The 15,964-nt window shown below is 39.3% G+C and overlaps 1 protein-coding gene across 1 annotated transcript; it reads right to left on the bottom strand.

Moving 5' to 3' along the window:
* Positions 1 to 1,502: 1,502 nt before the first annotated feature.
* nsun3 (NOP2/Sun RNA methyltransferase 3) lies at positions 1,503 to 15,899 on the bottom strand. The gene is made up of 6 exons (XM_075451781.1): positions 15,636 to 15,899; positions 14,633 to 14,736; positions 14,029 to 14,546; positions 13,296 to 13,450; positions 12,557 to 12,678; positions 1,503 to 11,966 (listed from the first exon to the last, which is right to left on the bottom strand). The coding sequence occupies exons 1-6, from the start codon at positions 15,795 to 15,797 to the stop codon at positions 11,645 to 11,647; spliced, it is 1,383 nt and encodes a 460-aa protein (XP_075307896.1). The 5' UTR covers positions 15,798 to 15,899; the 3' UTR covers positions 1,503 to 11,644.
* Between the last annotated feature and the right edge of the window lie 65 nt (positions 15,900 to 15,964).

The raw sequence follows: 15,964 nt of genomic DNA on the forward strand, positions 1-15,964 counted from the left end.
AACGACTTTCCAGCATTTCATATTGTTGGAAGCAAATGTGTTGACTGTATATTTCAAGCCAAACCTAGATCTTTTACATTATTTATGTTGTTTTTTTTTGTTTTTTTAAAAAGGTGGAGAAGTTGCGATCTAAATGATTCCCTTGAAGTTGTCGCAACATTTTTGCTTTCCTCTGTCGTTAAGCCCTAAGTTCACTAAATCAATCCATAGCTCAACTCCACCTCAGAAATCTTTTAAAAATACTCGTATCTCAATTCACTTTCACTACTGAGCTCAGGGAACTTTGACAGCCAGAGAAGGGGAGTAAAAAATTTAAAGTCTTTTTTTCTGTCTTTTTTTTTCATGGTCAAGAAATCCTGCTCCATTTTGTTCTCTTTTGAAGCCTGAGCGTGAGGAATGGTAATTGAGCCATCACTCCAGGAAAGAGAGAAAGATGAGGAGAGAGCAAGAGGGAGAAGAGGAGAGAAGCGGAGAAGAGGAGGGGGAAAGAGTTACATAAGCCTGGCTCAGGGTTAGATCAGATGAAAGCAAGCTTGTCTTCTTTGAATTTTGTTAGTTTAGACCTACATTTGGAAATAATCTTTACAAAATCTTTACAGCTAACAGCGCTGATTTGTTTAATATCTTGAAGGTTAAGCAATAATAATTGGTGATTCCTGGGGAGATGCTAGAATAATAAAAGTTGCTGTGCACTGAGGATATGTTGATTAATAACTGTTAAAAATAGGTAAGCCTCTTGCGATAGTTGAATCATGATTTGGGAGTTAGGATAAGATTAGACGGCATCTTCATTAACTTTGTGTTATGAGTTTTATTGGTTTCTGACTCTTCGTAGAGTCATGAAAAAGAAAGTGCACCTTCGTAAATTCTTAGGACATAATAAAAAATAGCATAAAAACATAATTAAAAAGTTGTCTGGTCCTTACCAGGTCTTTAGATCAATTAAATACAACAACACATGACATATTACTCTGTGTCATTATTTATGAACCAAAAGCTATGCCAAAATACAAAGGAATGTGTAAAATCTAACTACACCCTTACTGCCTTCCATAGTATTTAAGAGGGTAAGAAGTAGGCAGATGCTGCTAATCTAACATACAATTCATCAGAAAGTGTGAGTCCCTACTTAAGACCCATTTCCTTGCATTTACTTTCAAACACAGTTGAGGTTGACATTTATTCGAACCTTTTCCTCTTTTTACTCCGTTATTGTTCACTTATTCCATTTCATTTTAGGTTCTTTGTTTTGAGACTGTTCAGCACTTTGGGCTATAGTCTTAGGCAATTTTCTGGTTGCAAAGGAAGAAAAACATCAGCAATGATCTTAAAGGGGATGTTTGGTTCCGAACCGAACTTCCCCATTTAAAGAAACAACTGTTGCTAACCATCAATCAAGAAAGAGTCATAAGGCCAAGTGCAAAAAAACATTCAAGACAGTTGGGACTGGAAGTCCCAGCAAGTTCCTACCAGTGTCAGACTGTGTGATGCTCAGAGAAACGCAAAACCCCAGAACTTTATTGTCAGGCTTTACCAGCCTCAGTAAGCATGTTAACCGTTGAAGATCATGACACAATTAGGCAAAATGAGAACCAGACTGAACAAGTATGGCCTGTGTGTGTCAGGCCCAGAGAATGGAGGACGCAGGAGCAAGAGATGTTTTATCCACAAGCTTTTAATGAAGGAGCAGGAGTTCACAAAACTGGTGTCCAACCAAGGTGTCCCTTGATGCTACTGAATCACGAAGAGTACGTATCTGACTGTTTATTGTTTATTGTATTTTGTAAACATTTTTCATAGCTGTTTCAGGAAATCTTCAGCTCTGAAACATTTCTTCTGTGTGTAATAGTGGGGAAAACAATCTTGGCACCCACCATGATGGATATTCATCTTAATTTACCTGTTTACTTTATTGCCACAGAGAAATTTGTTTTCTCCCAATTTCCTGGAGCAATGATTCAAAATCTGTCACCACTGAAGGATGCAATGATGCAGTTCAAATGAAATATTTAGCCTGATACGTATGAGTTAATTCAATCTTCAGACAGTCTCTATCCCAAAATTATTCATCAGTGTCATTATATTTTTATAGATTTGTGTGTCTTATCTTTAGATAGGAGCCAGCCAATATGTATTGATTATCTATGGAAGCAAGCAGAAAATCGTTTGATTGGGTGTGTTTGTCATTGATAAGAATGTTACAAATATTACAGGTATCCCCAAACTTATTTCTGACCTGTCCCCTTAATTAATTTTTCACACATACACCACTCCACACACCCACACATGTGCATACAGTCTGTGTGTGATTAAAGGTGTCCACACCTGTCATTAGACAGTATGTTGTGGGGCAATGATGTCTCAGTAGAGCTCCTGCAAAAGGCAGGGCAAGAGTTAAGACATTAATAGGCAGAGAAAAGCCATGCAGCATCACTGTCTACCTGTGTGCCGGGACAGGGAAGATCAAAGGCTGACTCTGAGAGAAGTGGGGGGTGGAGGAGCAGCCAGATACACAGACGCAGAGAAGGGGAGAGTAAAAAGTCATCCAGTGACAAGGAGACCGAGAGAATAGCAAGTTCTGAAAGCACAGAAACACAGAAGGGACAGGAAGGTAGGTAAAGAAAAAAACTGACGGGGAGAATAAATAGAAGATGTTTCCCTTCTGCCATCTGCCATATTGTTGACTACAATTTACATGCTGCATTGGCCTCTGTGTCACCTTCTGTCTTGTGAAATCCTTGAAACAAAGCAGGCGTTGAATTTGCCAGGTCAGCACACTGACTCCTAAGTCATACTAATTGCTCCCAGGACTGCATTGAACATGTTTTCCTCAGAAAGAGGTGCAGCACTCACTTCGAATTAGCAGCTTTTGTTTTCACAGTTTTTGTGGAAGATATGTTAGCCCTACATTGGCTGGTTAACCATAGGGTCATGGCTAATCCAGACCGAGTTTTTTTCCACAACTAGGAGAATCTGAATGATATTTGTGTTACAGTAAGTCTGGAGCAAGATTGTACTTACACATTAAGGGAAATAATTTGCTGTTGGGAACCACTGACCCTTTACATTACTTATGGCTTAAATGCGTACCCTCTTGCCACCATTCAGCACTGCAGCTAAAGAAAAAAACTTCTCATATTACGGATTTTGTAGTAATTTGATTTACAAAAATATACATCTTAGTAACAATATCTATTAAACTACTATTAATGTCCTAAATTTGCCAAGACATCAAGTAAAGACTGAACTGTAATTTAGTCATGCAAACAAAACATTAGAGGTGAATCAAACTGCCCAAACAATCTTTTTGTAAAAGAAGAACCTGTGAGGGATCACAGACAATTTAAACAGTAGTACATTCAGTTCCTTATAGTGGTGGATTACAAAGTCTAACCGCCCACGAAATTGAAACAAGTGTTAAAAAACTGAAGTGTGAGAGATGGCTGCAACACTTTTTGAATATGAATAATAAATATATAATCTCTGAGTCCTCAAGTGCTGACATAAAATGTGATGAATAGGCTATTGAATATCCAGTCTGAGTAAGCTTCATGAGGCTCCATTATACCTCAAACCACTTTGTGAATATACTCCTAAATTGAGGAAATGTAACCCATTTGATCTTTTGATTAAGATCCCCTAATAAGATGTATATTAAAGATACTGGTATGAAATCTATTGGTTTTAACGAGGCCCTTCACTCTACTCCCCTCTGACTTCCATTCCCCTTTTTGTCCTTCGGGTTAAGAATCTTTTCTTCAGGCTCTCCCTTTTCCCCGGAGTATGTCCGCTTCAGCAAAGTATAACAGAGGAGAAGTAAAAGTGAGACAAGACGGTTCTATCTTAGGGCACCTTTACTGGATTTTTTTCCTCCAGGTCTAACTGTTGCAGGGATCCATCCAGGCAGCAAAATTAGTGTTAACCCAGGCCTTCACTGCATGTGTTCATTTTGATAATAACACCTGAACAGCAGTGGCAGAGCTGATTATTATGAGAGGGACAGGGATGAATAAAAGTTTCTAAGATGACATTAAAATGACCATGAAGAATTAAGTTCCCTGAAGCTGAACTTTCAGGAATCCAGGCACAGATTGATTAATTAAAGACTGGATATAGTCCATCTTTTATGCACTTGTAATCTGGACTTTTACTGCAACAAAAGTCTATTTAAGGAAGAGCAGATTTGTGCATTTCTTCAACGGCTTCATGATTTTCAACAAAAGATCGACAACTGTCTGACAATAGAATAAAGTGGGCGATATCAATTCAGGCATAATCCGCATTACAAGAACATTACATACTTTAAAAAAAAGAAAAACCTCCTCGGACAACTTTTACAGCAGTTTGGATAACATAACTTATCACAACACAACATAACTTTTCCCCCAAATTGGAATTTAAGCCCATGTGTGCCACACTTCAGGCTATCAGAGGAGGATTCTACCCTGGCATATAATTTATGGGAATAATACACTCACCTTAATATAGTTTTGTAGAAAATAAGTAAAATTCATTATTTTTTCCCCACAAGATATGATAAATTAATTTATATTTACCAACTGGATTTTTGCAGGTATTTGCAGGACTATCTGTGGCTAGTTGTGACAGTTTATGAGATATGGATAAGCTGAACCATACTCTTTTAAACATATTTTTATGCAGGATCACGTTTTAGCTTTTTTCTTGATGCTGCTCTCGATGTTGTTACTGTAGCCAGACAGAAGGGTTATGTAATAGATTGTAAACCACTGTTTAACCAGTCAGGGATGTTAAAATGGCATTAATTTATGTCTGGTTTTACTGATCAGCTTCTCCAATTTGGATTTAATTTGTGGAGGGATGATAAGTACTTAAGGCTGAGAGGAGCAGATGGTTTCCTCAAAAATCGCTTTTTCCTGCAGTACTGTCCAGGGCTTTAGTTTTTTTTTTATCTTCAGATCAATTCTGTCTTTTCTTCAAAGGATGAATGAGTGTCTGGGCCAAGGTAATCTGTCCTGTCTCCACTCTGTTAAGCCTGTGCTTTGTCTTCTGGTGCAGCTGATATGGATGTCTCTTTTCTTGCAGCTGCAGAGGTCTACAGAAAGACTGACCAGCAAACACACGTCTCTTATTGCCATAGTTTATCAGGGGCCACGCTGCTGTCAGTCTCGATGTGCTCTTTATTTTCTCCTTTTCCCCTCAGAATAATCATTGTGGAGTCCAAATGGTAGACAAACCATCTTCTAGGACACCCATCACTTGAGTTAAGCTCTCGGTATTGGGCTGAAAATCACTGAAATCAAGCTGGATCCCCACTTTTGTTTCTGAATATTGAAGCAAAAACACCAAAACAATCTTCCTTCTTGTTACAATTGTGTTATTTTGTGTCCGTGTGTATGACAGACAAACGGCAGATAAAAGAATGGAAATTTCCGTTCCTTTCTTTTATCTTGAAGGCCTTTCAGTTACGCTACTTATTCTGGGCCATTGATTTTCCTCTGGCGTTACCTGTCTGTTGACATTGATGATACCCCATGTGCTGTATCTCCAAGGTCATAAAACGCACAAAAGGACTTTTGCTCTGTATCCAGCTAGTCTTCAAAAATAAGTCCTAAAGTTTTATTGTCCGTTTGATGTATGCAAAAACATAATTTCACATGATGTCGACGATGAAGTCTTAATATCTGAGTGCGTGCGTGTCCCTATGCTCTATCATATTGCACACGGGTCTTAGGCAAAAGCCAAATTAATATTTTCTTCATCTGCATGTAAAAACATGTACAATCAGTATTAATTCTTCTCTGATGCCTTTCCCTCAAGCCCTTCGTGGTGCAACAATCCATCAAGAGCAGCAATCCTACTCTCCCTTCCACTGATGGAATATTGATAAATGATGTTTGAAATGAGTGAAGGATACCCCCAAAAGGCACAAAATCTATAGACCCACTTGTTAGCTGTCCACATCATTCGATGTTAAAAGCTTCAAGTTAAACCTTTTGTACAGGCAGTAAAATATTAGTCTGGCAGCACTGTCACTGTGTTTAGGATCGAATTGGATTTTAACTGCACAAACAATGAATATGTTTCTCTATGTCAATATTATCACAGTATATATATATATATATATATATGAAAAGAAAGCCCTCCATCCTTTAGTTCTAAGGTTTCTTTACAAATAGGGACATCATTTGAAAAAACATCTGGCCCTTCCCATGTCTTATAATCGACCTCAGATGAATAAGACATGACACATTACACCATCTTATTATTTATTAAACAAAATCTAAGCCAAAACACAGAAGTAGTGCTTGAAAAATGAACTATACCTGATGATTTAACAGCCACCAGAACCACATTTTAGAAGAAAACTTTAAAGATGTTGTTTTCTATAAGATTATTATCTCTCACATTGTTGTGCAAAGAATTTTGGCCAATTGTCCATTACAAATTACAACCTTGCTTAGGTGAACTGTTTTCTGGCATTTTGATTTTGCAAAGTTCTCTACAGGTACTATATATGTCAACTGGCTGGAGGTCTGGACTTTGACCAGACCATTGCAGCACCTTGAATTCTTTTTTAGCCATGTTGTTGGTGTGCTTGGGATCACTGGCATCATTGTTTGAAAACAATTCTTCCTGGTTTAATGGGCAGAAACAATTGCTTCTCCAAGATCCCTGCTAATGTCTTTTCTCCTTGGCACCGTGTTCACACAGGCCTGAAAGCTCCAAACAAGCAAATTGTTAGTGAATGAATGAATGAATGAATGAATGAATGAATGAAGTCAATGGCATTTGAGCACCAGACTACGACTACCCTTCTTAATTCTTATGGAAGCACTAAAGGATAGTTAGTTTTTCCACACACAGATTCTGTATGTTGGCTTAGATTTTGTTCACTGAATAACAACACAGTGTAATATGCCATGAGTCGCTGCTCATCTGAGGTTGTATTCGCCTAATTTTAAAACCCAGTAAAGACATGATGAAATCTTATTGTATCCTAACTGTAATACTTTAGAATTGACTTTTTAAAGTACCTGTATATAATTCTTATTGTAATGGTCAGAAAAGTGAAATGTACAAACACATTTACACATTCTACACAGCCTAGTTACAAACCTCCTCGCCTACAGTACTTGAGCACACCGGAAAGGTTTGCTGACAAACAACTCCTTGCTGCTAAAACAGAGTTAATGACAGCGTTAAAACTGAACCGTAAAACATCTTCCATAAAGCATCTTTACAGGCTGTGGGCGCAGCTTTGAAGCCTACACACACTGCCGAGCAGCTTTCATTTTGATTGGCATGTAGTTCCTTAAATTTCATATCCTTTTTTTCACAATGAGTTGCCATCAATTTTTACACAACCGAGATGATGAAATACGTAAAATGGTTAAGAGAAGCATAGAGTAACTTCATGTCAGCATGTCCAAATAGAGAGGGACAGAGCTGAGCATTAGCAGAATGAAAAATGCCATCCTAGCTCAGGGCAGATTAGTCTGCTTTGCTATAGAGCCCACTGGCATTTAGGACTATCAGTGCTCCACAGTTTTTCTCATTCTATGCACTGTTTTACAGTTCTTCTTCTAATTTCCCCTCCTCCTCTTCCCTTATTGTCAATGACCGGGGTTTGATTACATCTGGCGGTGCCACAAATTAATTCCTGCCTCTATGGCAAAAAGCTGTTCTCCACCTGATTATGCAAAGCAGGCCTACATTCGCTCCCTTTGAAGTGGAGGAAAAGCTGCTTAGAGATTCTCCCCTAGAGGAAGCACTGCAATATGGAGAACATCAACAAACCAGAGTTCACTCAAAGGTCAGCAATATAGTTAACCCCAATGAAGCTCCACTTCATCTCACCGCTTTCAAGTTGGGTTGCTGTTTGGTTTTGGTGTAATGATGCGCTTATATCAGACTGGTGGTATTTTTCAAAGACGTACAAAAGTAGAGTAGAAGTAGGACAGTCAACAAAAATAGTGCTTGTGTCTAAATGGTCAAACACGGTAGTTAGATGGAATGGGCACAAGGCTCTTGCAGTATTCCTATTTCTGTAATCATATCTTCGACAGTGTCTCATGGGGTTGCTCTGAAAAACCAACCCACTCAATCTGGGATGAAGACAAGGACTTCCACACATAACTGTCATTGCAACGGCATATTTTGCCAGGCCGATGTGCTCGAAAGGTAAAAATATATATGAATTCTTCAGCATTACTGCCTTTATTTACTTTCAGTACACCGACGCTTCTGATCAGAGGGATCACAGCATGATGAAAAGCTGCGGCACTGCGATGAAACAGCATCTAATCTTTGCTCAAGCATGACACAAGAACAGTCCTCCAAGGTAATGAGCCACTGCGAGAAATGATACAGCCATCTCAATCACACCAAAAGGAGGCACGGTGTGATAAAGAACACGACAGATGTAAGATTACTCGCGGTGAGACTATACAATGCAGGAAAGGAACTGCAGGCACAAAGAGAGCATCTGTCGGCTAATTATATCATTGATGCCCTGTCTGGTTATCAAAGTCGTGTTTCAGACAGGAACTTTTGCTCCTCGTTGAGTCAGAAAACATGTCCAATCGTGCCGTGGCACTTTCTGAAATATTAACTAGAAAACACTGGCCATCTGTAAGCCATGGGTGTTCACACAATATTTAGTAGTAATGTAAAAAACAAACGTGCACCGCTTTCCATTGATCTAATGACAACTGAATATGTAGGTGTCCTGTCTAAATGAGCACAGCGATTCTTTTCAGTCACATTTTGTTTAAGCAATCTGACTAAGTCTGGCCTAATAACCCCTACATAGCATGCGGACTACAGCAACTGCGATAACGGACAGACAAGCAGCAACGATGGCAATTTAACATATGATTGGCTGTCCAAAGGAATCTGACATAATCTGATTCCAACTCTGTGGTTTTATCTATGAGGATGAGCTAATGTTTGACAACGATTTTTTTTCTCAAGCTGATAGCATCTGCGCTGTGACTGCAGTGCAGTTAAATTCTCCCAAGTAAACCACCGACTGTTCAACAAGCTTAAACGTGAAGAAAAACTGATCCTTTCATCCATCCCTTATCGCAGAAAGCAACGCCATGTTTCACACCACCGCCGAACAATTTTCACGCTGCTATGAATTGTTATGACATGTAACATGTTTTGAGAAAACTGTTACTCTTTGAGAGCTTTAGCGATATACCTCACCACGTGTACTCTCCAATCTCATGACTGGTAAATATTGTGCACACACCATGGCTTTTTCCACCACTTTCACACCTCTGAATGAAGAGTGAGGAACACTGAAACATAAATGATCCACGTCTGAATGACATTGCATTAACAGACAGATATATATATCGTATCTTAAATGCTCTTTGGTGGCTGGCATGGATTGTAGAGGCTGCTGTAGCCCAGGAGGGAGAGTGTTTGGCTGCCAGTCAGACGGAGGGTTGGTGGTTTGATCCCTGACTCACCCAGTGCATGTCGAAGTGTCCTTGGGCGAGACACTCAATCCCACTCAACAATACTAGAAAAGTGCAATATAAATGCAGTCCATTTACTTTAATATAGACATAAACTGCATCTATGTGCATCCGGCCACTGTGGTTTCAGGCCCATGTTTTTGTTAGGTTTGGTTAGGTTTAGACACCAAAACTCAAGAGGTTCAATCTGGAGCCCGCAAGAGTTGAAGCTAGTGACTGACCCCTACTTCAAGTTACGACCACTATTAGTTTGCATCTTAAAACATCACACCCAAAAAAGGAAAGATTTAAGTTCAAATCTGTCCTTGCAACTTTATAGACTTCTAGACAAATTAACAAGTAACTGCTATTACCAAAGGACTGGGAGGCTTGATTTGGACTCCACAGCTGGTCGCTGCTTGCACACGAGCTTAGGAGCAATTCCTAATTTTACTTGAATGTACGCGACAGCTCCCATTACTATTTACAGGGAGCTTTTTGTTGCCTTCACACAGCTTATACACGTCTATATTTGACATTTTTTCAGTAAGATACAATTTGAGTTGAAACCATGTTCCTCAGTGGGCGTTGTTTTGGCCACCACTTCAATGCAGAGAAAATGTTTTCAAATGTGAAGATGTGATCTGACTCAAAAGCACTGATGTGTGACTTTACTTCACTGAACTATTTATTGTTAAAAAAAACAACTACATAATCCTCTAGAGTCTGAAGTACTGTAAAGAAGGCTCAATCTTCATTATGTTGTGGTAGAAGCCTTCTGGTTACAGCACAAAGCTTATATAATAAATTAATGTGTGGGAAAAGTTATATGCAATGAAATTATATCAATCTGCCAGAGCAAATTGGCTTTGGCTTTTAACTTCGATCAATCTTATTGATCAATTTATCTCTCACTCACCCGAAACTAAACATTTTATCAGCATAATTAAATACATTTGAGTTTTGAGAGATACTGACATAGTAATCATATTTCATCTGGCTGAAAAAGGCCAGAATCCCCAGGAGCTGATGTTGAAATCCCAGCTGATGCTCGTCTCTGCCATCTCTACATCCTCTGTTTTTCCATACATCTCATTTTTGACACCTTGTGCGGTTCGCTGTGACACGATATATATGAATCTGTGGCTGAGAAATGTTGAGATGGTGCGGATTCCTTATTTAAAAAAACACAAACCTGCAATGACTTTCTCCTCCAACTGTTGTTGCCAAGAAAGCGTCAGCAGCAGTTCAGACTTATACAGAAGAGCCAATTATCTTTCCTCTTGCAGGGTAATAAGTGTTTTTAATATCTGCCGTTTGCAAGTGTGTTCCTGGGGTTATGTATTTTCCACTTTAAATCGCTTCCAAATAATATACAATAAATAAAGAGGGTGGGTTGAGAAATGTCAAAGAAAACTGTAAAACTTTTAGAAATTGATTTTCAACAATCTTGGGGACAAACAAAAGAATATTATCACATCATCACTTATTAAAGGGGCACCGGGATTAAATCTGGAGTTTTATTTCTTGCCCCTTCAATGAATACGTCCAATATTCACAGCCCATTAGATATGTTTCGGGGCTCTTCTGCTTCCAAAACAGCAGAGTTTTTCAGTTGGGCAGCTAACAATGACCCAAAGCTGCATATGAAGATCCATAAAGCTAAGAGGACCTGATGATCTGGGTGATATCTATCACAACAAACAGCCTATTTCATACTGTCACCTTCTATTTACACTGTTATTTACTATTATGAGAGAAAAAGCAGATAGTAAGCAGACACGAGATGTCTGAATGATGTTTCTGCTACAGATTATGGGTAAGTATGAATAATATAAGCAATTTTCTATTTTCATTTTCATTTCCTTTTTAAATGTAAAATCTCACACAACCCCCCCCCCCCACACACACACACAAAGAAACCAGCAGCTATAAACACCAAAAAAAACTTACCGTCCATCAGATGTGTTGCTGTGTTAAAACTCTGTATGTGATTTTCTGGAATCTGTATGTGTAGACATGTTTACATTTGCATATCTAGGCGACAGCTGCCTTTGCTGTCGCCCTTGGGATATTGCGCAGACTGCGTGTTAGATTGTAGCTCCAAATTTTAAATAAATTACTTTGTGTCGAGGTCGTGTGTAACTTCCATTTAACTTCACTTCGCAAATCTTCTCTGCACAAGAAAATACATCCTATTCCCTTCTTCTAAGTCGAGAAAAAAACATGGGTCCCCAGGTCTTGCCAGGCTGAGGAACCACGAGAATGCCAAGTCTATGGTGATAAGTGGCACCTGGCTGCAGGGATGCCTCGTGATGTAGTTGTTCATAACCAGGGTGAGAGCTAAATTCAAAGTACTTTGATAAAGGAATGGCAATCTCCTCCCACAGGTCTTCAGGCTCAGCCTCCGGAAAGTCATTCAGCACGGTCTCAACCACAGCGTGGTTCTCAAAGCTCGACAGCGTGCAGGTTGAATAGACCACAACACCTCCAGGACGCACTGCAGATAGTGCAGCCCTGCAAATAGTAAACAAGCACTGTGTTTCATAATAAAATTACTTAAAAGACATTTAATACAGCTTTCATTTAACTTCTGTTTTTAGCTGCTCCAAAGCAGCAGAGGAGCTGTAAAGATGTTGAAATGGTTTACTTTGTGAGAGTACAACTAGGGGACCTCTCGTGATATAGTGGTGTCTTTACTCTTCAGACATTATTGTTGTCATTAACTTTTTTTTCCTTTCCACTGCCATCCATCCCTCAGTGCATGCTCAGTACAGGGGACTGAATAAAAGTGAAGATTTGATGCGAACCGTTGGTTTTCCTAGCCTTGTTACTTTTTGTCAACTGGCATAATTTTATACATTTCAATGAAATGGAGTAGTTTGAATTATATTTACCTGGATTGCATTCAACTGGATTTAACTGGACAATAACTGAACTGAACTTGGACTTCTATAGAACTTGTTCACTTCCTCTTTTAAGGACCTTGAGGTGACTTTCGTTTTGGTACTTTTGTTTTGTGCTACATAAATAAACTGAAGGGATTTTTTTTTCCAACCACATGCTAGCACATAGCAGGAATTTTCTATCTCTGTGATTGGACTTACCTAAGCAGCTGAGCCTGTACCACAGGCAGCCTGGATCTGCCTTTAAGTCTCTGTTCCCCCTGCTGGCTGTTACTGGAATACAGCCAGCTCCTGTCATTAGAACACGGAGCATCGACCAAAACCTGTGACAGAAAGAAATCTGAGTAGCTTAGAGCGCCAGTAACTGAGTTAAATAATGTTAAATGCAAGAAAAAGAACTGTGAAAGTTAATATTCAAATAGATATTATGGTTACAGACAGCAGATGAAAAGAAAGAACCTGGATGACTACAGAGTATGGTCAGCTGTGGTGGAAAAAGTACTCCTCCAAAAAGAATACCTGCCTTGCACAGTACATTTAAAAGAAGACAACAGCTTCTAAAACTTTTACACCTCAATTTACAAACCGCCCGCAATTCTGTCCTTGAGTCCATATCAGTGCCAGACTACAGCTTCTGTCCAGTCAGTTTCAACCTTTTAGTCTTTGTTCATTTGGTTCAGAAGGCCTTTTCATTCTGTGCTGTTGTCGACATTTTTGACAATCACAGTTGCTTTGATTCCTCCCGACCATTAGTCTGCCTCTTCCCGGCTCCTATTTTGAATAAACACTTCTCTTTTCTGAGGACTTTATTAGCTTCTGTTCAAAGGCTTGCTGTTCTCATTCATTCGTAACCATGGCCTTTGAAAATAAAAGTATATCGCATTAATTTGTGGGACACTGAGATGAAATTCAATAGACCTGGCAGGAGTTCTTTGCCCACCTTGTCATAAAAACCAGCTTCACTCTGTCCGAGAGACCGTCCATCCCGTGCAGACACGACCACTCTGCTGTTTATTAAGTGAGGCAGAAAAGACTCAAGGGTTTTGGTCAGCCAGTCCCGTCTGTGAGGATCTGGTTCATTACAGCAGAGGAGCTCTAGAACATAACACAGGATAGAATTACTGATTACTAGCAGTTAGTAGGATAGAAAAAAAAAGGTTGTTTGTGGCAGATGAAAATGTTCATTTAAATTAAGCGAAGCCATAAAGAGTCCAAAGAATGTTTTAAATGTCAGCTGCATCGTTTTTAAAGGTAAAACATAACTTGTTTTGGCAGGATGTTTTTAAGTGAAAGGCTCTTGTCAAAATATCTCTTACATGGAGAATAAGTCATTTGATTCAAAATATCATTTTACCAGTGTATTATTTCTGGGGGGACTTTGATCTAACGAAGCATAACCCTTGATATTCACTGCACTATATGAGCAAAACTGACACTTTAGAATTGAGTATTGCAAACAGAAAATGCCAGTATCTGACATTTCACTGCAAAGGTACAACTTGTGTCGTCGTACGTTTTTTTGCATTGTTACAGGTGGTGTGACATTAGCTTTCTTTCTTTCATCTTGTCACCATTACCGACTTCTGCTAAAAATGTTACTATTTTCACAAAGGAGTACCTTTTTAAATAATATGAATTCATTTCAAAAAGTCATCTTAAAAGGATATATTTACCCGGAGTTGCACTCTGCATTATGGCCACAGCTTTGCCCCCAGGAGCAGAGCAAAGATCCAAAACTTTGTCCCCGTCTCTGACATGCAAAGCCAGCACTGGAAGCAGGGAGGCAGCGTTCAGGAGGTAGTACTGCTTCAGCTGTCCGGGCCTGTGAGCCTGGGAGGGAAATCGCAGTGGACTTGGGTGAATGTAACATTGCAATGAAGAAGCGGTCAAACGGAAAGAGGGCTCTGACTGAAGGTCCTCTCTGAGTGCATCAGAGGTGATGTCAGGCTGGAGATCAAAGTCTTCAGGAGGATACTTAGAGATGCAGTGAGTCGGCAATGTGTCTTCTCCTTCTTGGTATTTAGAGTAAGTCACCATAGAGGGACTATCAAAAAGCCTTGCCGAGACGCGTGTTTGTGGCAGCAATGTTGAAAAGCCCTGGGACTGAAGAATCTGTGTGATGTCTGTCACAACGCTGAAGCGGTTGAGCATGACCCCATACTGCCAAGACCGAGGGTCCAGGAGCACTTCTCTGCACGACAAAAGCAACCCAAGTGAAGGATCGATAACACTACTGACGATGTGTAGCCTGCAGCAACTCTTTCAGACAAAATTTACCTTGCAGATGCCCACAAGTCTCCGAGCTCCTCACTGTACTGCTGGTCAAAGTGACTGAGGACTGCTGGGCACGAGAGTCTTTCTTTTTTCTGCGTTTGTCTTATCTGTTATAAAACATGTACATTAAGCTTAACTTTAGGGAAAAATGCAACAACTAAACCAAAAACACAATCACCACAGCTAAATTTCAGAAAACAGAGCGACGACAAAGACTCGATTTCACAAAACGCAACAACATTTCAAGAAACAATTTGCGCTCTCTCCTTCAATGTTTTCTGAAACGCTGTTTTTCTTTATCTTTTGTTGTCGTTTTCTGAAGATGCTCTGGAGTTTCTGTGTAATTTTGTTTTAGTTCGAAATGTTTGCTTTTTTATTTGTGGTGAATTTTCATTGTTGTTTTTTTCTTTTTTTCCTATGTCATCATAATTCATCACATTTGAACGCAGCCTTCACTTATTCACATATTCTGCTGTTCCCCCTCTTTAAAAAAAAGTTGCAGCTCAATGGCAAAATGAAAATAATCATGTTCTGCACTGCAGGGCCATCTAGTCTTAGTCATCTAATTGTCACCTTAACAGTTTACATTATAAAACTGATCCAATTCGAGATTAATTTCCCCTTCCACTAGCTTGACTCAGGATGTAAAAAGCTGTCTAGTGTCTTGTACACCAGCTATCCCTGGTGGATATTAAGTGTAAAAGCACTCCTGATAGGAATTACTGAATATACAGGCTGGGATTGTAGAATTGAAATAGCTAAATGTAGTGAATATAATCCAGTCTGTTGAGAAATACATACACTAACCCGATCTAAGACTTTTTTGTCGAGCTTATATTCACTTTACTAAACTTCATCTTAGAAAAACAATATATACGATTTATATTTAGTCTTAGCAATACGATGCAAGTAAAATGAGAGGAGTCCGATAACAAAGCCCAAAGTCTAATACGTTCACAACCAATGAAAAAAAAAATAAAGGGAATAATAATTCAGGTCTAATTACCTTGTTATTGCGGGCTCCTTTCTGTTTAATCTGTTGTAAAACTACATCTGGACCTGTGTGACAGTTTAACGACCACAAACACCCTAAACATGTCGGCCTTAGCTTCTTGGTTTCAAACCTATTTTTCCTCCACGTGCAATAAAACTGACGCAAAGACAACATTCCTGCGGAGCTGACATGTCCGAATTTATCGAATTAAATAAATCTTGAACGATTCTCTCTCAAACCACTTTCAAATAAGTGACACCGACAAGTACGTTCTTGAAATCCGTCCCCTTAACGTGAACTGTGCTTTAGTTCCGAGGTAGAAGGAGGGGGGGGGGGGGGGG

Source organism: Odontesthes bonariensis, chromosome 1 (genome assembly GCF_027942865.1).
Source record: "Odontesthes bonariensis isolate fOdoBon6 chromosome 1, fOdoBon6.hap1, whole genome shotgun sequence".
In the NCBI taxonomy this organism is placed as follows: Eukaryota; Metazoa; Chordata; class Actinopteri; order Atheriniformes; family Atherinopsidae; genus Odontesthes; species Odontesthes bonariensis.